Source organism: Natrix helvetica (assembly GCF_964273705.1).
Source record: "Natrix helvetica genome assembly, chromosome: 9".
NCBI lineage: Eukaryota > Metazoa > Chordata > Lepidosauria > Squamata > Natricidae > Natrix > Natrix helvetica.
In genome coordinates, this window is record NC_138560.1 from 20,724,435 (window position 1) to 20,750,537 (window position 26,103).

Consider the following 26,103-nt stretch of genomic DNA (forward strand, 5'->3'; position numbering starts at 1 on the left):
ATTCATGCCTAGAGTTGGACTAGAACACCATCTCCTGATATCTAATCTGGTTCCTTAATTACTAGGCCAAACTGGGTCTAGAATGGGTATTCTGAATTATGTTCGCTGTTTATTTACTGTTCACTTAAGTCATTCTTTGGAAGGTCTATAAATTGAGGTTCCAGGTTTAACACTGAAGGGATTATTACTCCAACTATTGTACACACACACTGAAATCATTTCAGACCCTTAAATGTTTAGGGTTCTAAATGTTTAGGATTTTATAACAGAATAATTTATGCCTCTTTTTTCAACTCAATCATTGTAGGAGATCTCTAGTTATGTAAACCTTCTACAGAACTACATATTTGGAAAGAAGCCTATTCTCATTTTGTAAAGAAGTATTTAAAAAAAAATAACAAAAACACTCACTCCTTTTGAGAACTGTTGTGAGTACTACTGCTGTCTTCTTGTAGAGCTTCTGAAGAGGTGATAGGGTGACAGCTAACCTGCAGAAGAGGTGATGAAGATTTGGGCTGTAGTTCCTCAGGGAGGCCTTGGACTCTCTTCCAGATTTCATGGCAAGCTTTATCTAAGCTGTCCTGGGGAGTGTTGTGGTGGATCCAGATGTGTCTTGGGAATGGGCCTAGAGGGAAAGGGCCTTTGGAGTTGACTGCTGAACACTGAATATTGCTCCTACTTGTTAGCATCTCACTTTGAACATCAAGAAACAGGAAGAATTTTTTTTTTTTACAAAAGAGGAGAGTGGGTCATAAACTTTTTCTGTTGTATGTACATCTTCGTTAATATAGTATGACTTTTTTCAGATGGCCTGGAATGGAATGCATGGCAACAAACTTAGGTAGCCAAGTAACCATGGAATACTTGTAGGAAGCCAACTGATAGAGACAGCAATTGGATTTAGTCATACTGAGCCTCAAAGATCTAGCAAAAAGGGGAGATGAGATTATGTTGTCTCTGAAGAAGTACAAAGTGGATATACAGGCTGAAACTAGGTTCACTTCCTCCAACTGATATATCTAGATCTGCTTGCCATCAAAGGTATTTTTCCTCCTTTTTTGATGTTTTTTAAATAAAAAATATTAGATGCCTACTGTATACTCAGAGAAATGATCCATCAAATTAATTGTTCTTATTATTAGTATTCATCTACACTATGCAGTTTAATATAAATAGAAGAAAGTCAATTTTGAGGACCACAGTGTTTGCTATGTACACATGTAAACGAATATATAAAAAGAAGAAAAAGAAATGAAAGAAATGATAAATTTTTGGTAATAAGTTAAGTCAAACTCTTCATCAGACATTCTGAAAATGCTCTAAGGGAAAAGAAAAGTGGAACAATAAATTTCTATTTTTCAATGCTTTCAAGGGGCAGTGATCATTTCTTAAAGTGACCACCTTAGTTGTGCCTTTACGTAACAATGGAGTGAAATCCAGATTGACAAGTTACAAGTGGTTTAGTAAGAATGCTCCAGAAGCCCAAACAGGTCACAGTATTCCATCCAGCTTCCTAGACACGGGTCTTCAAATAAGAAGACAGCAACTCCGGGCATGAAAACAATAAACTTCAAAATATATTTTTTTTGTTCAGGATATCCTGTTTAACTAAAAATGCTCTGTTTAAAAAAAAAATCAAACTATTTTAAAACAAATGCTTAGGGTAGAACCACTCTATCAGAGATGGCAAACATAGCTATCAACATTGTGTGGCTTGATGCATCAAAGAATTTGATTTCAAAACTAGAGTTTTTATCAGAAACACATTATGTCAAGTGAGCTAACCTAGGTTCTTATTTGTAACAATTCAGAATTAAGCCATACATGTCTAATATGACATCATTTTTTTTGGTGCTCTTAACTCCCTGGAGAAATCCCTGCAGGTTTTTGTGGCAAGAGGTAGTCTGCCCTGCTTCCTAGGGCTGAGAAAGGCTGGCCCAAAGCTTTGAACATAAAACAGGACTAGAACTCTCAGTCTCCTGGTTTCCAGCCCAGTGCCTTAACCATTACACCAAACTATCTCTCATTAATCTATAACATACTCTACACACCATGCACATATAATGGTTGTTCTTAACAGCAATACAGACCAAACACAGGCCAAATCTGGGTATTATGCTTACCATAATTTTTAAAACAAGTAAATCCAACTGTTAGGGGTATCTCCGTTGGGAGACAGAAAATAGCGCAGCGGAATGTACAGCTAGAGAGAAAAAAATGTTGCTAGTAGAAAAAACACACAAATAGTGTTTCAGACACTGCTAGTAAAAAACAAGTAGCTTTACTACTAATAATTGCATCACAAGCAGTGATAGTAGAAGTAGATATATGTCCAAACACAATTCAAAGAACAAACAATTGCTTACAGTCGCAGTTCACGTTCCAGTCATCAAGCGAGCAAGTAGTTATCAAGCATAGGACAAGCAGAGAGAGAGAATGAGCTCTTCTACCTCTTATTGTAGAGTTAATTACAGCTGATAAGTACATTCACCCATTTAAAGCAACAACGACCATTTGTTATTGTATATAGATATATGTTGCCTACCCAACACTAGGAGTATACTCCCAACACCAATCATCCATTTTGGTTTAATATGATCTGTGGAAATCTAGACATTGTAGTGCAACTAATAACAATGCAAACAAACCATGGCTTTATGCAGCCTTTAAATCCAGCTACAGGCTATAGAAAGGCATGTTCTATTGATTTCAGGTGGACTTAAATAAATTTAAAATGGATTGCAATTTACAACTTGTTATTTTTATTAGTTCTCATCTCATGCAGGGAAAGCCTATTCACAAGACTCTGTTAATTTTAATTGGTAAAATTGAACCTCAAGCAGAGGAGGGAAATGTCATATTGTTCCCAACTTAAAAGCATAATAGTTTGGACAAATTTCTGGATACCTTTGTTCTTCCATTTACTTGTCCATGTTTTGACTGTAGGTGGCAATACAGAGCAATATTAGTTTATTATTTTTGTTTTTTGTTTTTGGACAATGTCATGAAAAGTGGACTTATACAAACTAAACCTTTTGAGCTTCTGCATTATGTGACATATGTTTACACTGATAAGGAATAATGTTTGTGGTTCCATTTTCTTTTCATTTTGCAAGCTTCGTATGTGTATATTACACGTGCCTGAACTGGTAGTAAAAAAATGCTGTAAAAAGTTTTTAAAAAGTTCCGATGATCAGCTGTGCAACGATCAGCTGTGCACCGTGATCATGGGAACTTTTTTAAAACTTTTTTTTAACTACCAGTTTCAGTGAACTGGTAGCATTTCCCCCCTGGCTAAAACAGATAACAAGCGGTTGCAGGAATTGGATATGTCTAGTTTAATGAAAAGAAGAACTAGGGGAGACATGATAGCAGTGTTCCAATATCTCAGGGGTTGCCCCAAAGAAGAGGGAGTCAAACAATTATCCAAAGCACCTGAGGGCAGGACAAGAAGCAATGGGTGGAAACTAATCAAGGAGAGAAACAACTTAGAACTAAGGAGAAATTTCCTGACAGAACAATTAATCAATGGAACAACTTGCCTCCAGAGGTTCTGAATGCCCCAACACTGGAAGTCTTTAAGAAGATGTTGGATAGCCATTTGTCTGAAATGATATAAGGTTTCCTGCCTGAGCAGGAGGGTGGACTAGAAGACCTCCAAGGACTCTTCCAACTATTCTATTCTATTCTATTCTATTCCATTCCATTCCATTCCATTTCATTCCAGTCACATTATTTAAATGGTACATATGTTTTCAAAATAGGTATTGTCCAAAAACATCATTATTGGCAAAACATTCATTTTTTATCATAGAACCTCTCCCTAGGAGTGACTATTTTTATGTCTCCTATGTTAACATGTCTTTTTCTCCCATTGTCTTCAAATAATTATTTTGAAATAACATACAATTCATATTTGTCATAGTAATATCCAAGTATTTTACCTTTCCCCTTGATATTAAAACCCGTTTTTGCCATCCGTTTTGATCTAATTTCATATATATTTTTACTATCTTTGTCTTCTGATATTAATCTTGAATGCTACTAATGTACCAAATTCCTTTAATTATTCCAATTAGTTTCTACTTCTTCTAGTGCAGGGGTATCAAACTCAATTTCATTGAGAGCCACATTGGGGTTGTGTTTGACCTTGGGGGGGGGGCTTGGCCATGGTGGGTATGGCCATGCTCAACATCACTCATCGAGGGTTTGTTTTAGACCGCGATAGCCTCCCGGAGCCCTCTGCCAGCAAAAACGGAGACCAGGAATCAGGGGTGAAATTCAGCAGGTCCTGACAGGTTCTGGAGAACTGGTAGCGGAAATTTTGAGTAGTTCGGAGAATCAGCAAATATTACCTCTGACTGGCTCCAGAGTGGGGTGGGAATGGGGATTTTGCAGTATCCTTCCCCTGCCACACCCACCAAGCCACGCCCACAGATCCAGTAGTAAAAAATTGAATTTCACCACTGCCGGGAAGGCCACACATTTTCTCTGGGAGAGGCTCCAGGAGACCATCGCGACATGAAATGGAGACCGTTAGGGCAGTGCCTGGCCCTCCCAAGTTCTATTTTCACTGGCAGAGGCATCACGGGCTGGTCCTTCACTGCTTTCAGGGCCGGCCCGTGGGCCAGATCTGGCCCACGGGCCTTGAGTTTGACAGCCCTGTTGTAATGGTTCTTCTAAAATTAACATCAGATCATTCGCAAATGCTCTTAATTAATCCATTTCTTTTTAAATCTTAACTCCCTATGATTTCCTGATCTTTTATTCATTTATAAATTTATAGGTCGCCCATCTTATCTCAAGATAAATCTTGCCTTATAAGAAGCAAAATGGACAAAAATAGAGATAGTGGACATGCTTTTGTTCCTTTTTGAAACTCACGAGGCTTTGTTAGTTTCCATTAACATTTATTTGTGCTTTCTGAGAAGTATAAATCAAACTTACCCATTTAATAAAATTATCTTCAAAGTTTATATGTTCCAAAAACTCTAAACCTAAAAAAAAATACTGAAAACATAAAAGGTCTTCTTTGCATCTAAAAATATGAATGTAGGTTGTTTCCCAGAATATCAACACATTTCAAATATTATTATTAGTACTACTATACTATAATAAGTCACCCCACAGCAGGATGTGTAGAAAACAAATGTAATTAATAAATAATCATATAGTTTAAACCCACATTGATCTTTCTGAACAAAATTCTGTACAATTATTTTCAATGTTTCAGTCAAAATTGTGGTAAACAGTTTGCAAAACATATTGGTCGACCAACCTTATCCCTTCATCTAATAAGTTATATTAGCCTTTTTCCAACTATCAGGAATCATTCCATTCTGCAGAATAATACTTATTATTTGCTGTTAAGGGTAGATAAACTCATCTGCAAAACATTTATGATAAGAGACCAGCAATCCATCTAGACTCATCTAAAACCTTTTCTGTTTTAGTTTTTTTAATTAGCTACAAACAACGTCTTTGTTGTTATAAATCCATTCAAAAGTTCTGTGATTGTAATTTTTTGATAATTCTACTAGCAGTACTCCATCTTTCCAAAGAAATGCCTTAACCTTTGTATAAAGTAGCATAGCAAAATGAAACACTTTTCTCATATTCACATTACCTGTTATGATATTCCCATCTTGTAACTTTAATATGACTTTTTTTCTTTTTGCTTTTACAACTAGTATGTATTGCAAATCTTAGCAATATGCAAACCCACCAAGCTATTGTAATTTGATGCATTTTTTAAAATGTACATGTGATAATGGCATGCATGAGCTTTGCATATGTGTTACAAAGAATTACATGCAAATTTGGATGTCCTATTTACTCTAAACCAAGCCTCTACCTGAATCCCCAAATTTCCAAATTCCACCTTTCTTCTCAAAGTCCAAACTTCAAGAAAATGGACAAAACTACATTGAGGAAGGAGTAAAGTATAGTACCCATTGCTGGGCAATCTTCATGGTTCTCTGCTAATTTGTGCCCAACTTATCTTCATATCACCTAAGGGAAATCAGCTGTAGAAGAAGGTAATTACTTTGCTCTCTATGCTTATGGCTTTTCCAGATGAATGCTGTTAGCCATTTCGAGGCATTGAATACTGATCTATGTGGCTTCTTGGCCTGATAGCAGAGTGTTGGTGCTGTGTTCTTAAATGGGAGACTTGAATGAGAGAATGAGAGTGCCAGGGGCCACTGTGATTATACTCTGGAGCAAATCTTAGATTACCGTACTTTTCTAAGTATAAGATGCATTTCCCCCCCTCTAAAAGTACATGAAAATTGTGGTGCGTCTTATACACAGAATGTTGCCAAAGCTCCACCGGCCCCCACATTTCAGCCATTTTCAGCCTCCGCGTGTTGCATTTTTGGCCTCCACATGCCCCGTTTTTGGCCCCCACGCATCACATTTTTGGCCGGTTTCAGGTGGCAGGGATCAGCGGTGGTGAATGGGCCACACCGAATGGGCTGTGGCAGTGGCAAATGGGCCACGCTGAACAGGCCCCAGTGATGGCAAACAGGCTACGACAGCAGCAGTGGCAAACGGGCTCCAGAGAATGGGTGGCAGCAAATGGGCCGTTGCGTCTGTGAACAGGCGGTGGTTAATGGGTGACGGAAGCGCTGAACAGGCTGTGGCGAACGGGTCATATGAATGCTAGGAGAAAAGGCAGATTTTCTTCTTGTTTTCCTCCCAAAAAAAGATTGGTGTCTCTTACAGTCCAGAGCATCTTATGCTCTGGTAACACAGGAATAGCCTGCTTCAGTTGTTCTCTCCCGGTGTTCTTAAATAGCAGCCATTCAAACAGAAAAGACAAAGCTAAGGAAGGGATTTCCCCCCCCCCCCCAATCTTCTATCACCACTAGTTACCACTCAGATTTGCTCAAACATTGTATTTCTTTTTGCTTTCTCTGAGTAGAACAGAATAGTACTGAATTCACAAATCGCTTTATAGCATGGTTTAACTGTAAAGGAAGCCAAATATGACTTTTTCATCATACCTTAAACCACGTTTTCACACGACCAACCAACCCAGAATTTGCGTTTGAGGCACAATTGGCCAGGTTAAAATCTTAATTTTGGACACATTACGCAAGGACTTAGCTGCCTGAAAAAGACAGCAATGTGTGAAAGGTAGAAGGAAAAAGGAAAAAGAGGGTGACAGTAGCAAAGTGAACAGATTTTGTCATGGTTGTGATGAATGGATCTGAAAGACCAGGTTAAGGACAGATTGTCACGGGGGAATTCTATCTATGTCCGTGATGGTGAATCTATGGCATGTGTGCCACAGGTAACACACAATGGCCTAAGAGCACATGAGCCATCGCCCTAGTTCAGCTTCACTGCACATGCAGGTATGCCTCCCACCAGCCAGCTGGGGGGCAAGTGCATGGAGGATGCACACGCATTGCATTTTGGGTGCTTGGGGCATGCAAATGTGCACTCTGGGCACATGGTCTGGAAAAGGTTAGCCATCACTGATCTATGTGGTTGCTGTGAGGCAACACCAACTTGATGGCACATAATTAATGACAAGATGGTCAAAGGCTGTGTCCCAGTACCTTGTTTTTCATTATACAATCATCTCAGTGGTTTGAAGAACCTTTTATTTCCTCATTCTTCTTAAATTCCAAGGAATACCTCGCAGTGATTGGCATCCGATTGGCAATACGCGCTTCAGCAGTTATTTTCTCCAGCAATGAAGTAAGCCCTCAAGATAAATTCGAAGTGGATTTTCCAGTCCCTTGAGAAGAACAGAAGCCTGTTTTCACTGGGGAAGAAAACGTTTGAGAAAGTGCAAGGCAGATTTGGCACAGGATTAATCTTGACTTCAGAGTCTTTTCTTGACTTTTTACCAGCCCCATTCTCTGTGCTTCTCCAATTTTATGTATTATGTATAGGAATGTCTCTGGAGATTTTCAGTCATCCAAGTCATGGTTGTTCCTTCAGCTCTGGATGAGAAGCTTCTTGGATTAGAAGGGAAACGTCTCCAAGAAAAACAAGAAAGTCCAGTTACTCTTAAAAAAAAATCACCTTTGGGATATGTATAGGGGTAAATCCCCTTTTGAAAGTTGGACCATAAGGAAGACTGAGCACCAAAGAATGGAGACCTTTGAACTCTGGTGCTGGAGAAGACTCCTGCGAGTCCCTTGGACTGCAAGGCCATCCAACCGGTCAGTCCTAGAGGAGATCAACCCTGACTGCTCTTTAGAAGGCCAGATCCTGAAGAGGAAACTCAAATACTTTGGCCACCTAGTAAGAAGGAAGGACTCATTGGAGAAGAGCCTGATGCTGGGAACGATTGAGGGCAAAAGGAGGAGACAGCAGAGAACAACGTGGCTGGATGGAGTCACCCGAAGCAGTAGATGTGAGCTTAAATGGACTCCGGGGGATGGTAGAGGACAGAAAGGCCTGGAGGAATGTTGTCCATGGGGTTGTGATGGGTCTGACGACTAACAACAACATCCCCTTTTCCATCATTTAGTCCAGACATCCTCTGAGAGCTAACAGGCGCTGCCTCGTGGGTCTCCCCATCAGCTTGGCTCCAATGAGTTGTGGAACTAGCCAAGAACGCAAGGAGGGAAGCTGGTGTTCCCCAATCTCTGCCGGTATCTTTTATACCGGTGCTGGTATCTTTTCAGGAGCATCAGCTAACAGGCAGATTCTCTGCAAAAGAGTGCCCATCATTTCCCCCGAGTCCCTCTGGGGAGAGGGGGCGGTCTAGAAATTTAATAAATAAATAAATAAATAAATTTACAACTCCTTCTCTCTGAAAATGATTTTGAGCCCCTTTTGTCACAAGTTCATCCTTCCCTCTCCATCCGAATTCACATTAATCTCCCACTCTGTCTAAGTTGAACAAGAACAGTATTCAAATAACAGGAGAGTCTAGCCCAGTGGTTCCCAACTTGGGGCTCATGCCCCACAGGGGGGCAAGCTGAACCTTGTTTAAACCAAATTAATGGCCTTTTAGGCTTCCTCCGCTTGAGTAGAGTTCACTTTTTGAGTAAAGTAAGAATTATATGTGTGTGCGCGCACGGGGGAGGGATTTTTAGAGATGCTTAGGTGGGGCATGGCCAAAAAAGGTTGAGAACCCCTGGTCTAGATATTGGGGGGGGAGGGGGTTGGTCTCATTTTCCTCATCCGAACTTGCCTGAGTGGCTAGACTACCTCCCTAAGGAAAGGCCGCTGCAAAAGGCGCGTTGGATTCCGAGGGTCTCTATAGAAAGGGCGCTGGAATCAAATTCAGACCAGGGCGGGGGGGGGGGGGGGCGGTGAGAGGAAACTCCATTCACGGTGCGATCTTTCTCACCTCTGCCCTCCCCCCACCCCCACCCCAAAGCAAACCGAGCACTCCGCGGCGGTTTCGTTCAGCGACCCCTCTTTGAGCAGAGAGGGGGAAGGGGCGCCTCAGCGAGCGGAGCGAAAGAGATTTGGAGAGCACCTCCTTACCGCCCGCCCGCCTTCTATTTCCGCAGCGATTTCTGCTGCTTGCGCTGGTATTGAAAAGGCTGGAGCGTTAAGTCTTGAGATGCTGGTAGGTAGGGAAGCAGGCAGTGCAGATCGGAAGAATTACACCCTCAACTCCCTTTCCAGTAAATTTTAAAGATGAGGCCGAACCTCTTGGTGACTTATTTGAATATTTGTGGAAAGATTAAACAACCCCCCCCAAAAATAAAATGAGTTTGTAGTGCTGGGAACTTGGAGTTTGAAGGTTTTGTTTTACAACCTGCTGCAATTGACTCAAATGCAGAGCTGCGTCCACCCCGACAGGGAGTTTCTCTTCAGTTTCGTGTTGGTATACGCGCGTTGGCTCTGGTCCCTTTTCCTCCAGGTTCCGCCAGAAGCAGTGGAGGCGGAAGATACACTGACACCAAAATAAAATAAACAAGAATTTTAAAAGGCGGCAGTGAGGGAGATTTTTTGCACCATCCATCTCCCGCAAGGTGGATGTAAGGTTAATTTGCTTCTATTGGGTGGAAAGACAAGCGGCGGGTGGGGTGTGTGTGTGTGTTGGGGGGAGAAGAATGATAGAAGCCTCTTAGCAACCCCTCCAGATTGAACTCTGTGTCCCCCCCCCCCGCGCGCGCACACACACACACGTGTTTCTAATTTAGCCTTTTATTTGTGTTTTATTTTTTTCCAAAGGCAGATCATCATTTTTGTTTTTTTTAAATCTCTCCAGGGTGAATCAATGATTAATCACCGTGGTCTAATTCTCTGAGGAGTTTCCGATAATCCAAGACAGTACTCAAAAGTATATAATAATGATGATGATATTAAAAAGAAAGCGGGGAAGGAAGGGAACGGGGAGGGGGGGGAATAGGGTACCAGTTCTCTCCCCAAGCTCCTGCGTGATTTGGTTTAGTCCAGCTGCTGCAGCTGGGAGGAGGAAGCACAGAGGCTGCCCATACATTCGGATTTTTCCCTCCTGGAGGGAAAAAAAACAAACAACCGCCACCCCACCTTATTATATTAATCTTATATATGTGCGTAAGGTTAAAGAAGGGCCATCCTCCAGAACCCCCAAGCTGGAGACTTCTCTCTCCTCCTCCGTTAGATTCTTCCACTGATCAAAGAAAGGAGGAGGGGGGGTGAAAAGGAAGAGGGATCCAGACCAATCACCCACCTCCCTCTCTCCCCCCTCCTCCTCCTGTTCCCTCCTTCTCTTCCAAGCGAATCAGCCCCCCAGCTCCTGTTTGACATGCAATCCTCTTTCGGTTGGGACAAGCCGGCATGCCGCTGCAGCTTTAAACGGAATTGGGGGAAATTGGGGATTTTTGCTCTCATGACGGTGGAAGTGAGCTATTGGAGCCGGATTTTACTGCTCTCGGTGGGGGTTTTGGCAACAACAGCCACCGGTAAGTGGGGTTGGATGGAGACGGTTTAACTTTGGGGTGGGGGGAAGCCTGTGGGGTGGCCGTAAATGTGTGCGCCGGGGCTGGCCGCATCTCTCCCTTCCCCACGACCAACGGATGACCCATCATTTTTTATTCTACTCTTTATGTGCATATTTTTTTCTTCCAAGGGAGAGAGCGGTGGAATGGAGAATCCAGGGGTCTTTTCTTGTTTATAAGGGAAGCTGCGTGAGCTTCCTTGGCAGTTTTTGGTACATTTTTTTGCTTCTCCTCCAGACTTAAAGTTTGCAAGGATAGGGCATCGGAACAACAATTTTCGACGGGTAATTTTTTCCCCCAGGATGGGTGTGAACGAGGGGGAAGAATGGATGCACCCCCCTCCAGAATATCCTCTGTAGAACTGATGCCTTTTTCCTTTGGGCTGGCAATTTGCAAAACTGGGGAAACCACAGGAAGAAGATAAAACCTCTGGACGCCTTTAGATTTTTTTCTCCTCTAACAAAAGATACTTGAGAAAGCTCTAAATTTGGGGAGGGTTGTGAAAGTGATAAAACACATCCTGGACATCTTCCCACAAGCCAGTCCCCATCCCCATTTTTACTCAGAATAGACTTAAGGCCTTGACTTTTCTAACAATTTCTCACCTCCAGAATAGGTTAAAAGGGAAGTCGGGGTTTCCTTCTGCCTTCCTTGCTGCAGAAGCTGGCAAAGGCTGAAGTTTGATTTCTTGACAAGTGATATTGAGCAAGGGAGGAAGGGACAGTTGGTTTTTCCTAAAGGGTGATTTTATGCCTGCAAGAGGTTGGACTAATTAGAATTTCTTGACAGATGGATGCATTGGGGAAATCTTTCTTCCCAATAGTGGGAAGACTCTTTGACTTTTATGCCCCTTTCAAAAGTGATTTTAGGCCACAGTGCTGCACATAAAAATGCGAAGGAACTGGCGCTCCACCAGATGCAGTGTGTTTTTACTTCAGCGTAAGGGGAGGTTGGATGCCATGTGTGGATCCATTTTTCCACACCATTAGGTCAACTTTGTGGTTGGACTGAAAAACAACCGAACTCTTTCTTCTTAGGAGAGTCTTTCCCAGAAGACTTGGGTTGACAATCAGCTGTTTGTTTGGGGTTATCTTTGGGGAAACTGTCATAAAGATGACATTGGAAGTTAAAGAGGAGAGCCAGTGAACTCAGCTAAGGATAGAATCTTGCTTTTGATCTCCTGTGTCTGTTTTCTTGCTTTTTGGGGTGTCTGCGTTTATTAAGAGTGGAAGCAGTCAAAACCTCTCTATCCTACAAGTGGGATGCTAATTAGATGCAGTTCATGGAATGCTGCTTCAATTTGCCTTCTCATCCTCTTTTGCTTCATAGTTTCTCCATTTGTGGAGAAGCTAGTTTTAATTTTTTTGGGCACTTTATTGTGCTCTGTTTTGTCAAATGCTCCTGAAACTATTTTTTTTTGCAAAATATTTGGATTGTTGCATTACCTACTGTATCCATCTCTAACACCAAGCCGCCCATCATTTCCAACTGTATGCCTCTGCTTCCTTAGGGGTGGTCAGATTTTTAGCTCAATATCAGATATAGAACAGCAAATGAGAGAAGGCTGTTCCTACAGATCAGTCTCACCTTGATGGACTTCATTTGGGCTGGTGGGCTGTCACTGTTTAGATATCCATTCTTCTCCAAAAGCCTCATTTTGCTAAAAACTGGTTATTTGGGGTTTGATTTTTCATTCTTTGTAAATCTTCCCCTATTTTTAAGGATAGACAAGGCATTCTAAGTTTTTAAATAAGTTTTCCAAGCAATTTGTCTCTTCTGTTGAAAAGAATGCACTGATTAGTGCATACTTGACTAACTGCTGGTTTGATAATCCTATTTCTGTTATTCTAGTGTGGGCTTTATTTTTTTTTAAAGCCTTTGGTAAAATGTCAGCTTGGTTTGCTATATTGGAGCAATAACTGGGACCTCACTCATTGATTATGGGGTGCTTGCTTCACCTGCTTCTTTTCTCTGGAGACCCTCCCCCATTATTAGAAAGTAATGACCATGACTGTCCAAAGTGTGGCACTACAGGTGTGTGAATAATGCTAGCGGAAAATAGCAGTTACATGTATTAAATGGATGTATCTAAGTGTATACCAAAACTCAGTCACCCTGCTAGCCTCACATTAATCTCTTTCATCTAATTGGTGAATTTGTCAGTGATTCCAATTGCTCATTGAAAGTGGGATAGAAAGGAAGAATACTGTATTTAAAAAAAAATACAGATATTGCATTTTCTAGAGGAAATTGTCTCACCAGATATATAGACTTTATTATGAGTTACCAAATAAGTTTTTTTAATTTCATAGATAATATTTCTCTTATCAAAAGAAAAGGTTATTTCTGTTTCCTGATATTCTTTAAATATTGTAAAATACAATGTGTTTTTTTTAAATGAAAGGGGCAGTGCCTTTCATTGATGTTCTAGCTCTGTCTCTGACTTTATGACAGTCTGCTGTCTGTTTTCCTTGCTGCAGCTTATCCTTTCAAATCATTACAAGTAAAGCAGGATTGTTGTTTCTAAAGATATTATTTGTTACACGGCTGCTGTAAATGGATAGGGAACCAAAGCAAACCCTATTACTTTCACTGAGTTCTGCTCTTATTTTCTAACAATAGCCCTGTGAGGTAGTCTGATAGAATAGTGAGCAGCTCTGGAATCAAAATGGGTAAAAACAAAGTGCCTGAGACACATGATTCTTTCCTCCTTGTGGATATTTGAAGGGCTACTCAGCTAGCCTAATAAGCTTCATTTGACTTGGTGGCAGGAGAAGGTAAATGTATCAGACATGATGAAGAATGGATTGGGTCCTCATTTATTTTTAGCCATGATTTGTTGAACATGTTGTTGGGTGGTTCCCGTGTTACATTAAAACATAAACTATCTATAAACTACAGTAGCTGGGTTCACACTGCATATTAAACCAAAGTGAACAATCACACTATGATTTAACAGGACATAAAGCACAATCCACTACCTCCCTTACTCAATAAAGTTTACATTCTTAGTCTTTGCTAAGTAAACCGGGATCTCGTCTTTGCTATTGGGTACTGAGTTTCGGTGCAGACTTGAATAAGCTGGAATGGAATAATCGCAGGAAGAACTTTCCTACGGTTTATCAATACCTCCCTTTTTTCTTTTTTCTTTTTACATCTGAAGTGAGCCACTTAAAGGAGTATTTGGGTTTATGGTTTGGGACTGGATCTGAGCTACATTCCCCACCCCCCTCCCCAGTTTCCAATAGTGAGTGAAAGGACAGTTAAAACCCTTCTTTTGTAGAATTGCCATAACAGGATTCCCTGCACTGTTGGAATATTTATTTTGAGAAACCCCTTTATAGCCAGTCATCATATTGTAGCATGACCAGAAGCAGAAAACCGATAAAGCCTCAGCAACTCTGTTTAGCTCTAGACATAGTGAAGAACAGGCAGCCTCAGTGGGATGGGTTGGAGTCCTTCAATATGCTCAACCACAATTGTGTGCTTTAAAGAAAACCCATTTTTGTATGTGTCAATTTAAAGAGAAATAAAGGATTTCAGGGTGTTGGGACAGAGGTTGTTTGCGCCTTATCTCCATCCTAGTTTTTAGTCCTTATGTGGCTGCTATTGCATGAGTAGCAGGGTACTGTGAAGTGAAGAAGTGTCTTCTTGCTAGTTCAATATCTTCATACTTCCTGTATCTCTTTCATCAGGAGATAGCCACTTTTCTAGTTCTGTCTCAATGGCACTTGCTAGCTTTCATTTCTCAGTGCTAGCTGCAAAATGTATATAGGCTGATGCAGTCTGGAAGTATTTCAAATTGTTAGCATCCTTTTTTAAAAAAAACAACCAGTATGAATAAAGCTTCTTTCTTTGCTTTATTTTTCCCATTCTTTGTCAGAATTTCTCAGTTTCCTGCTTAGGTTTTGGAGCATGTCCATTTTTGGAGTGTGACTCTCCACATGCTACTTTCAGATGGTCTATCCTTCAAGCCAAAAAGGTTACAAACCCTTATGCTTGTGTAATTAAAATATTCAACCCAAATATTGAAAGTCAACTCTCAAGTAAACAAATTGCAAACTGGGTTGTAAGGGGAAGAAAAAAATGCTACATTTCCTCATGATTTTGGCCCTGTGTGTGCATGCATATGTGCGCGTGTGCATGCAATGTGGGTATAATCATAAAATTATTACCCAGTTTTTTAACATACTGATTATTGGAATGTGTAGAGAGACTGGATGTGCTTTTTCAAATCCCACAAGCTCTGTAGACCACATGCTGATTCTCCTCTTGTAATAAGTTAAAAGAGATCTAATTAACTGGATGTTTTCAGTTAGATTGAAGCTACTTATTTACATTGTGGAAAAATCATCAGAAATTGAGACAAGCAGTAGGAAAAGAAGAGTTCTTGCAGTTACCTTTTCTTTTAATTGTATAAGTCCTCTTAATGAGCTTTCTGCCAGTCTGGTATCTTTCAGATGCATTGGACTTAATTATTATCATTGGCCATGCTGTTTAAGAATTATTGAGGTGTGTGTGTGAGTGTGTGTGTGTGTGTGTGTGTGTGTGAGAGAGAGAGAGAGAGAGAGAGAGAACGAAGGAACGAGCAAACTAGTACATCTAAGGGTATAACCAATAAGATAATCTTGATGGAGATTTGCAAACTCTGTTGCCAAGGCAACAAGGGGGTAAAACATATTTTAAGTCCACTACCGCCAAAAAACATTTGGAAGCAGCTCAGATTTCTCCCTAATTCACTGAACTATTAGCAGTAGTACTTAGTAGATGCAAAGTACTCAGACTTTCAAGATTTTTGTTATTATTGTAGTAGAAGTAACTTCCTGTGGACTTGACTTCTTGATCTGAACTGCCTAATAAGGCTGGCAGGGATACATCACATTGGAGATGAGAACAGGTCTGGGTAACCTTGGACCACATGGTGGTATGCTCTTGAATTCGAAGAGAAATGGGGCCTTTGATTCAGTTTATCAACATGGCACCATTCTGTAGATTTATTAAACCTGCATGCTTTTCTCACTTGAGGAGTTTGCTTATTTTGATAAGTGGTTAGAGGAAAGTGAGACAGTAAGGAAGAAGTATGCAGGCCTAGGGGACACTTCTGTCTGTCTTATATAGATGAGGGATGGAAGTGATCTGTGCTAAAACAAAGGAAGTATCTTCATTCTGAATAGTATGTGCTCTTCTCTAAACTATTCATTGGGAGAGTGTATAATTGGTTCTCATTCTTCCCCTCTATATAAGAAAGAGTTCTGTCTTTAGTTGGTAGCATGTCATAATGGGGGGGTGGGGGTGGCAGTGGGAAAGGGAGTTTAGTTGATTCCAGTGTCTAGCCCTCACTTGACCACGGAAATCAGGTGATTTGGGGACAACCCAGAATTTTTATTTCAGGGATAAATCTAGGGAAGAGTTATAGAGTAATAATTATAATGGAATGATTATGTGCTGCTACATTGTTATTGATCAGCTGTTGTTGACTGCATAGATAGAACTTCAGGTTTATTTATTTAGATTTCTTATTCTGCTGTCAAGGCAAAGAACACATTTCTTTCCTCCTCCTGCTTTCCCACAATAGTTCTGTGAAAGGGGAAGGGAGAGAGAGGGGGGGGAGAGAGGAAGAGAGAGGAAGAGGTAAGGAAGGAAGGAAGGAAGGAAGGAAGGAAGGAAGGAAGAAAGAAGAAAGAAAGAAAGAAAGAAAGAAAGAAAGAAAGAAAGAAGAAAGAAAGAAAAGGGAACATCTGTAGGAAAAGAATAGCCAAATTAAAGGTCATTTAGGCTCCTGGCAGCAGGAGTACCTTGTTATTTTTTCTTGGATTCAATCATTTTTTTTCATTTAGCCCCTTAAGACACTGTATTAGGTCAGTATTAGGAGAAAAATGCATGAATGGATTCATAAATTTTATGAACCAGCTTTGTTGACTAGATAAGCTTACAAACTGAAAGATAGTGGGAACAGATTTGGAAAAGAGATAAATGATATAAGGTTGTTTTTTTCATTGATCCAAATTCTCTGAGGTAGCTGCACTCTGGCTATGAATACTTTAATTAAATACTTATTTAATTAAACAATAAACAGATTAATCAGAATAGCTCTGTACAAAACGTTTTGACTTCTCTTGGTTGAACTATTGCAGTTTGCAAATAGTTCTCAATTTATGACCACAATTGGGACTGGAACTTCCATCACTAAGCAAGGCAGTTAAGTGTGACATCCCCAGTTTTATGACCTTAACCCATGGTGGTTAAGCAAATTACTAGTAATCTATTGAGTCACTGAATGAATCTGGCTTCCCACTGACTTTGCTTGTCAGAAGCCGACTAAAAAGGCCCCAGGAGTGATCACATGACCTTGGATTGTTGCAACTCTTGTAACTGGGGATACTGTGATGGTCGTATGTGTGAGGGTCTGTCGTAAGTCATTTACTTCAATCTATCATAACTACAAACAGTCATTAAATGAATGGTGGTAAGTCAGCCACATTTAAATGAATTCATTCATTTAAAATAATAAAAATCTTAAAACACAATTCTGGGAGGCTCACAACAACAAATCATGGCATTTCCATGAAGTACAAACCTTGACATAGGCCAGTGATGGTGAACCTCTTAGGCACCGAGTGCTCAAAGTGCACATGTGCGCCCCACACATGTGTGTGCACTCTGTCCATGTGCCCCATCCAAACTGCAAGGGGCAGGCACATGCGCACCCACGCCCTGCGCATGCATGCCCCATGCATACGCAGCAGAGACCTGAAGACCAGCTAGCTGGCGGAAGGCATGTGCACATGCGCGGCAAAGACCCGAAACAGAGCTGTGCCCACAGAGAGGACTCTACATGCCACCTCTGGCACGTGTGCCATAGGTTCACCACCACTGATATAGATTGTTTCTCTGAAGATAGAAGTTAGCAATTGCAAGCAGCTTGAGCAATAGGGCGTTATACCAGAAGCAACCAAGATAAAACAGTGCTAGTGGGGACCAGATTTAGTGTTAGTATCACTTTATATAATGCAACAACTGACCTGGATGACTGAGAGCCCCCATAGACGATGAGATTTGCTTTCTTTTAAGAAAAGATCAAAATAAAATAAAAAGGCATAGAATATCTGTTTTCTATATCCAAGTTGACTTTCTGATGTAATCAGTTTAGAAACAAAGCACATTGCATTAATCATATGTTTTTTTTCTCTGCCGAAACACTTAAAAGGGATTAAAGTAAAATGTGTATAATTAAGAACTGGGAAAACAAGGCTCCCAAAGAGCTAGATGAAAGTAGAATTCTTAGTTATCCCTCACCATGGGTCTGCAATTTCCAGGAGTTGTACTAAAGTCACAGCCTTCTAATATCTAAATGAGATAATACTGAAAAGGTTTTCTGACATGGTGTAAGGTAAAGTATGATGCAGAGCAAGTGCCTGGCCTCATTTTCTAGAGTGTACCTGGAATTGGAAAGAAACCATTTTCATGTTTTGGCTTCCTGGTGACTATTAAGGTTAAGAGGGGAGGTAAGCAAAGAGACAGCAGAGAAATTAAAGTCTTAATTGGGTTCCCTTTATGGATGCCAGTACTTTGCCACAATTTATCCTGATAAAATTCTTACTGAAGAAAAAAGAGGGCAGAAAAAAAAAAAGAATAGAAAAAGTCCTTCTGGCTGAAATGTCGAACTGCAAGAATAGCCTTAATGAACCATCTAGCAGACTGCTTCTAGCAGCGGGTATCTGGTTGCCCCTCCCTGAGTTGGCATATGGCACTAATCATGACATAGGAACCATTCCATGCCATTGGATGCCAGCCAGCCAATGCCATTGCATGATTTTACATTATGTTGCATGTCAAGAGATTAAAAAAACCCAATAAACAGTCTCCAAAAATTATATGATAACCAAATATCAGAAAGGACTTCTTTTAATGGAATATTTTTTATTAATAGATTTTACACAGAATAAGTACATACAAAGCATAAATGTGTGTGTGCAAGTATAAAAATAAAACTGCATCTTTCTTGTTCTTTTCCAGGTTTGCTCTAGAGACATATATAGATAAGAGCTCTCCAAAAGTTTCACTTAGGTGTCATAGAAAACTGTCATTCAAGTTTTCTCTTCCGATATTTTCCCCAGAGTTTTAAAAATCTGAGAATAGTAGCCACTGTGATTGTTCTGCAAAATACTACAAAAACCTTATGTCCTGAAATTAATATTATACATCTGTTGAGTTTCAGTTTTCCATGCAGGGCAGGTTCAGAGCAAATCAAAAGGCTCATGATATTTCCAACTGTTTCAAAACAACGAGACTGTTTATTTTGCTAATTTCTCATTTAAATTGCTCACTAGACCTTGAGATACAATGAATAAGTTTGCCCTTTGTAAAGAATGCAATGAGAATAAAGTCAAAGAATTATAATGGAAGTTTTAGATGTATCCAATTTAAGGAGAGTTTGCTAACTTCCTAAATGCTGATCGAGAACAGAAAGGTTAGTTGAAGGGAGGGTGCTGGGTACCAAAGCAGTGGTGAAATTCAAATTTTTTAACTACTGGCTCTATGGGCGTAGCTTGGTGGACGTGGTGTGGCTTGGTAGGCAGGGGAAGGATACTGCAAAATCTCCATTCCTACCCCACTCTGGGGCCAGTCAGAGGTGGTATTTGCCATTCTCCGAACTACTCAAAATTTCCACTATTGGTTCTCCAGAACATGTCAGAATCTATTGGATTTCATCCCTGTACCAAAGGCTAAACTTCTTCAGATTATCACAGTATGACTAAATTAAGAAGTTATCAATAGGAGCAATTTTAACAATATTTTAAATTGAACCCCCCCCCCCAAAGAAAGCATTTCTGTCAGGTGAATAAAAAGGATGGTCTTGGAGGATAGAAGGAAAATCTGCTACTAAGGCAAAGGTTAAATAAATGAAATTTGAGCTCCGGTCAAGAAGGTACTGTATTTTTCTGAGTATAAGACACACTCACCCCTCTTAAAAGATGCTGAAAATTTGGGTGCATCTTATACTCCCAATGTAGCTTCTTCAAAGCTTTTTTCAGCCCTAATGAGATGCTAATGAGTGAAGCATCTTCCATTCTTTGCCTGCTTTTCTCATTGCTTCTTTCTCCAACTGTGCTTTAGAAGCTATTTTTAACCCCAACCAAGGGATAAAAAGCAGCCATCTGCATGCTTAAACTTATGTGCTGAAGCTGACCAGACTAAGGATGCTGGTCAGACCTGGTAGGCAGAATTTTTTTCCCTATTTTCCTCTCCAAAAATGAAGGTGCATCCTATACTCTGAAAAATATGGTAGTTTATTAAGTACCTAGATCAGGGGTGTCCAAACTTGAGAACTTTAAGACTTGTGGACTTCAACTCCCAGAATTCCCCAGCCAGCCATGCTGGCTGGGGAATTCTGGGAGTTGAAGTCCACAAGTCTTAAAGTTCTCAAGTTTGGACATCCCTGACCTAGATGGTTCCCCTTCCCCTTCCTCATTAAGATAAAAGAGGAGCAAAAGGTAGCACATTCAGACTTTCAAGATACTCTTAACTATAGCTGTTGTTGTAGAGGTCTGCAGTGTCTGTTTTCCTTGCTAGGTCTACATTGGGGTGTTTGTGATTCCCTGAAACTCCATGTGGAAGATGTTTGGACTATTCCAAACACCATTTTCTGCTGTTGTAAAGAAAGAAAAGATAAAAACATACATGAGAAAAAAGGTTTGTCCAATAGTCCAGGCTTGTTAAAGTGAAATCCATAGTGTGGTGAATTAAAGGTCTTAGAAACTTTGCCCACTCCATCCCTGCCCTTTTCTCAGTTTTGTAATTGAGACTCTTGAGAGAACTTAAAATACTTGATACCATACAATACTTTGGCACAATGGATATATTAATATTTTAATTGCCACAGGATACTTGGTTTTTTTTTTAAAAAAATGCGTACTAATAATGCGGAGATTCATTTCGTTTCCTTCCACGTCATTTCTTCATTCATTTGGATGCAGAAGGCATATTCACCTAATAACGATGTAAATGGCTTGACTATTATTATTATTATTATTATTATTATTATTATTATTATTATTATTAATGTTGAGCAATAATAAAATACGTGCTTTCATTTTTGTATTAACACTGGCAATTGTAACTGTCAAAGTATTCTGGTCTTGGTTTCCTTTGCTATTCCTAATGCTTTAGAGATATGTGAGGTATATCTTGTACTAATTCAAACTTAATGTTTTCGGTTTCAGGCTGGGGTGGACAGTCCCAGATTCCAGGAAAACATGTAGTTAGTTGTTAAAGATTTTGGATGGGTGTTGTAACTACTTCCATTCATATTGCCAAATATCACTGGCACAATTGCCAGTGTTGATTCTTACTATTCCCAGCTGAAGGAGCAAATAATATGAAAACAATTGTTAAGATATACATTTGGATTAGAATTTTGGGGAGGGCGAGCAAAATCAATGAAGAGGTTAGAGCCGTGATGATGAAACTATGGCACGCGTGCCCAAAGTGGCACATGGAGCCATGTCATCTGGCATGCACGGCATTGGCCGTTCCTCTTCCGAGTTTCTGGCACGCATGCGCACGTGCCAATCAGCTGGCATTTGTGTGTGCGGCAGTGCCGAAAACTAGAAGAGCTGGTCTTCCGTTTTCCAGCATGAGTATGTGCTTCCGGCTAGTAACAGGAAGAATTCAGCACACGCATGCCCCTCTTCACGGTGGCGGCCTAGATGTGTGCGCGAAGTGCTCCCTTTTCAGCACTCAGTGCTGAAAAGGTTCCCCATCAGTGGGTTAGGGCATACAGGTCTCATCCATGTCTCTCAGTTTCCATATTTGACAGAATTGTTTCACCTACTGTGGCTAGGATCCCCTTGGATGCTAAGTACACAGCTGGAACTCCAAACTGTTGCCGATTTACAAGCTGTCTAAAGGTATCCAGTAACAGGTACATTGTAAATATTGGAAAATCTGTCAAACAAGTGAAATAAATATTCAATCTGTCTTGTGAATGTTACATGGTACAATCAAGCAGCAATCTATTCTATTTTCTGACTTTTGAAATTATCATGGTCAAACCTTATGTGTGTGTTTAAATATGTGCATGTGTGCCTGTGCATGTGCAGACAGACATGTAAACTCTAGGTAGAATCATGTAGAGGAGGAGATAGGAACATTCTATTCTGAAACAATTGTGTTGCTTTTTCTCATCCCCCTCTTCCTTTCAGAGACAGGGTCATAGTACTTCACTAAAATAGTAGAATTTTTTATTGGCCAAGTGTGATTGGACACATAAAGAATTTGCCTTTGGTGCATAGGCTCTCAGTGTACATAAAGAAAAATAAAATACATTCATCAAGAATCATAAGATACAACACTTAGTGATAGTTAAGGTTACTAATAAGCTATCAAATCGTGTTAGGGAACAATATAAAAAACAATATAAATTGAAAGATACAAGCAACATGGTTATAGTCATAAGAGAGGAGAGATAGATACTAGGAAGAAAGATAAGAATAATAGTAATACAGTCTTAGTGGATAATTTGACAATGTTGTAGGGATTTGTTGTTTAGCAGAGTGATGGCACGTGGGAAAAACCTGTCCTTGTGTCTAGTTGTCTTGGTGTGCAGTGCCCTATAGCATCATTTTGAAGATAGGAGTTGAAACTATTTATGTCCAGGATGTGAGGGGTCTGTAGATATTTTCACAGCCATTTTTTGACTTGTGCAGTATACAGGTGCTCAATGGAACCACTGATGAAAATTTCAAGTTCATGTTTGCCACGTGGACTAGGGAATTCTGGAAATTGAAGTCCACACATCTTGAAGCTGTTAAAATTAAGGAACACTGAGTTAGATCATCTCTGTGTTTCATCTTTATCATTCATGCTTAACTTTTTGGGTGGTGGACACTTTCAATTTACAACTTTGAATTGATGATATATGTTTGCTCTCTACTTTTTAACTGTCTCTTTCTCAAAAAATGGAAGTATTGATCAATATTTTTTAATGTGGCCAATGTTCAATGTTTTTTTTAAAATTAAAAAAAAACTGGATTATCTGCTGGAACAGTGTTTTTCAGTCTCAGCAACTTAGACATGTGCATTCCAACTTCCAGTATGCAGTCAGCTGGGGATGCCTGGGCCAACCTTGTGGGTTTCCTCAAAGGACTTACAGGTATATTGAGGTTGAATTATTTGTTTGCTCTGATGAATCTCATCAAGGATGGCCAAACATCCACCCTATAAGCCTGGCAGGTATTCCCCTGATATTGTTGTGGCCCGCCAGTGTCCAACGGAGCTGGCAGAAGATTCAAACTGTGAGGAGGTTGGGGAGGAACATGGGCAGTCCAGGGGGTTGAGGAAAGCTCATATGAGGGCTCTGTGTCAGAAGCAGAGAGGGAGTTAGACAGTAGTGAGGCAGAAGAATAGGGGGAGCCTGTCTCCAGTGTGCAAAAGCACAGAGCTGCTAGAAGACAAGAACAACTAAGAAAGCAGGGTTGACTTGAGAGTAAAGCCACACCTTGGAAGTGATTGGCCCCTCCCAGAAAAAACAAAAGAGGAATGAACGGGGAGTGGGCTTTTGCAGGAAACAATTTGTTCATTCGGTTGGTTCAAATGTAGAAAGTTCTGTTTGTGACTATAAGAGACTTTATGTCAAGTTTTACTTTGCCCTGTATATGTAGAAACTGGCAGCACTCTAAATGAGATAAGTTGCGTGTGGATAAACATTCCTCTGAAAGAATGTTTGCTAAGCCTTGCTGACTGTGAATGAAAGGAATTCACAGTCATGTAGATAAAAGATGTTTTGTCAGGACCAAGATTTTGCTTCTTGCTTTCTAAGGAAGCTTGGATTAGAACAGAGATATCCGTAAGACCTTTTTGGAGGTCCACTAGGCTGGGACAGGCATCCCCATCTGTCATCTTCTAAATCAGGGGTGTCAAACACATGGTTGCATCATGTGATGTATCAGGACTTTCCCCCCTCTTTGCTAAACGGGGCAGGGGTGGGGCAATCATGTGACGCATCGAGCCCACAGGCTGCGAGTTTGACATCCCTGTTCTAAATATATCAAATTTTGCAGCCAATAAGGCCAAAGTCATGTGAGTTTGGAAATCTGAAAAATGAAGACAAGGTAGAAAAAGGCTGACCTACTGTATATAGGGTTGAGAAACTTCATTCTTTTTTCCCCCTTGAGGATTGCTGGCTTAGATTTCTTCATTAATGAGATGTATCAGTAAGCTTTGACTCATAACCACAATTGGACCAGAATTTCGGTCATACGTCAGTATGGGTAGAAGTTTGCTTGTTTGTTTGTTTATTGAACTTGTTAACTTCCCATCTCCCTCATAGAGGGGATGAGTAACCATGTGACCAGACCTAATTTTATTATCAGAGGCACTAAGGAAATCACTTTTCATTAAGGCCATTCAGCTTCCCCAATTGGTGATTTTTGCCGGAAGCCAGCAAATCACAATCACATGACTGTAGAATGCTGCAACTGGTTATAAATACAAGCTAGTTGCCGTGACTGAATTGTTATCACGAGACTGCAGGGGTGGTAGGACAGTCATATGTGCGAGTTTAGGTCATAAGCCACTTCTTCTACCATTGTAACTCCAGAACACCATTAAATGAATGGTTGTAAGGACTACCAGTAAAAAGTTTTGACAAGCAAACAAATCTAAAAGTGGTAAAAATGATTTCCTTTCTTTGACATTTTCTTTCAGTCTAAGCTACTTTGTTGGACTGTGGGGATGATAAAGAGTTAGATAATTTCCATTTCTTTTGTCCAGTGCAGACTGGTTTGAGATGCATGTGTAATCAATTTCAGCAAGTAGCTTGCTGGTTTTTTTAAAAAAAAATATTATGAATAAAAATATCAGACTTGCAAAACAAAAGAGAATTTTTAAAAATGTCAACAAAATTATTTCTGTTTTATTAATTTGTTAGCATCAGATGTAACAGTAATTACACTTAAATTACACCAAGTTATAAAAATAGAAGGAGCAAACTAAAGTGATAAAGGTTATTGAGGTTTAAATTTCTCTGAGATTATACTCATCATTTAAATATTCAATAAAATCATTCTCTTTGGAAATCATTGGAAATTTGATATTATATAAAAATCAAAGTTTAGAGATCAGTTTTCCTATTATTTCCATTAAGCAACATAAAGCAGATGTTGTTTTGTGTTTGCCTAGGGCAGTGGTGGGCAACCTTTTTTTTCAACTGAGCCAAATCTCGCCAAAACCACGATTGAAATTTATTTTGAGAGCCACATTTTTAAAACCGAAAATACATAGGATGGTACACTGTTTTTAGTTTCAATAAGTTTTTATTGAGAATATTCTGCATGCAAGTATCCACATAGGTCGGGAGGATACAAATAACACAACTAATAAAACAAAAACTTTAGAACGATATTATTTATCGATAACGTAAAATTCCGTAAAATTTGCCTTACAATGTAGAGAAAATTACATCCTGACAATGACTGACAAAGTCACAACCACTAATGTGAACATTGGCCTTGCATTTCCTTGGATAGTTTGAGTAAGTCAGGTTTGTATGTTGTTGTTTTTAATTTCATCTCTCTCTCCCACTTTCTTTCTTTTTTTCTTTTTCTTTCTCTCTCTCTCTCTGGCTCTTTGTCTCTCTCTCCCTCCCTCCCCCATCTCTGTCACTCTGTGTGTGTGTGTGTCTGTCTGTCTCTCACTCACTCTGTGTGTGTGTCTGTCTGTCTCTGTCTCTCCCTCTGTCTCTCTCCCCTCCCTTCCTCTCTCTCTGTCACTCTGTGTATGTGGGTGTGTCTGTCTCTCACTCATTCACTTAATCACTCACTCTGTGTGTGTCTCTCTGTCTGTCTATCTTTCTCTCCCTCCCTCCCCCTCTCTGTCTCTCTCTGTCTGTGTGTGTGTGTGTGTCTGTCTGTCAGTCTCTCTCTGATTCCCTCCCTCACTCCCTCTCTCTGTTCCTCTCTCTGTCTGTCTGTCTCACTCACACACACACACACACACACACACACACACACTGTGGTCACCTTGTTGAGTGTTCCAATCACATTTGAAACACTCAACAACTGGCCTGCATTTATGGTATTTTGCAGCATTGGTCCTATGACTGCAGAATGCTGCAAAAATACCATAAATGCAGGCCAGTTGTTGAGTGTTTCAAATGTGATTGGAACACTCAACAAGGTGACCACAGTGTGTGTGTGTG

The 26,103-nt window shown here is 40.2% G+C and overlaps 2 protein-coding genes across 2 annotated transcripts in view; one reads left to right on the plus strand and one right to left on the minus strand.

Moving 5' to 3' along the window:
* Positions 1-2,486, minus strand: part of LOC309397058 (uncharacterized protein C1orf94) — a 44,467-nt gene extending 41,981 nt beyond the window's left edge. Inside the window, exon 1 of the mRNA XM_081962752.1 lies at positions 2,367-2,486. The gene's annotated coding sequence lies outside the window, so the exon portion shown is untranslated. The remainder of the gene's footprint in view (positions 1-2,366) is intronic.
* Positions 2,487-10,711: 8,225 nt separating this feature from the next.
* Positions 10,712-26,103, plus strand: part of CSMD2 (CUB and Sushi multiple domains 2) — a gene marked incomplete at its 5' end in the record, with an annotated part of 765,891 nt that continues 750,499 nt past the window's right edge. Inside the window, one exon of the mRNA XM_081962655.1 lies at positions 10,712-10,868. Within this exon, the coding sequence (XP_081818781.1) occupies positions 10,712-10,868 (157 nt within the window). The remainder of the gene's footprint in view (positions 10,869-26,103) is intronic.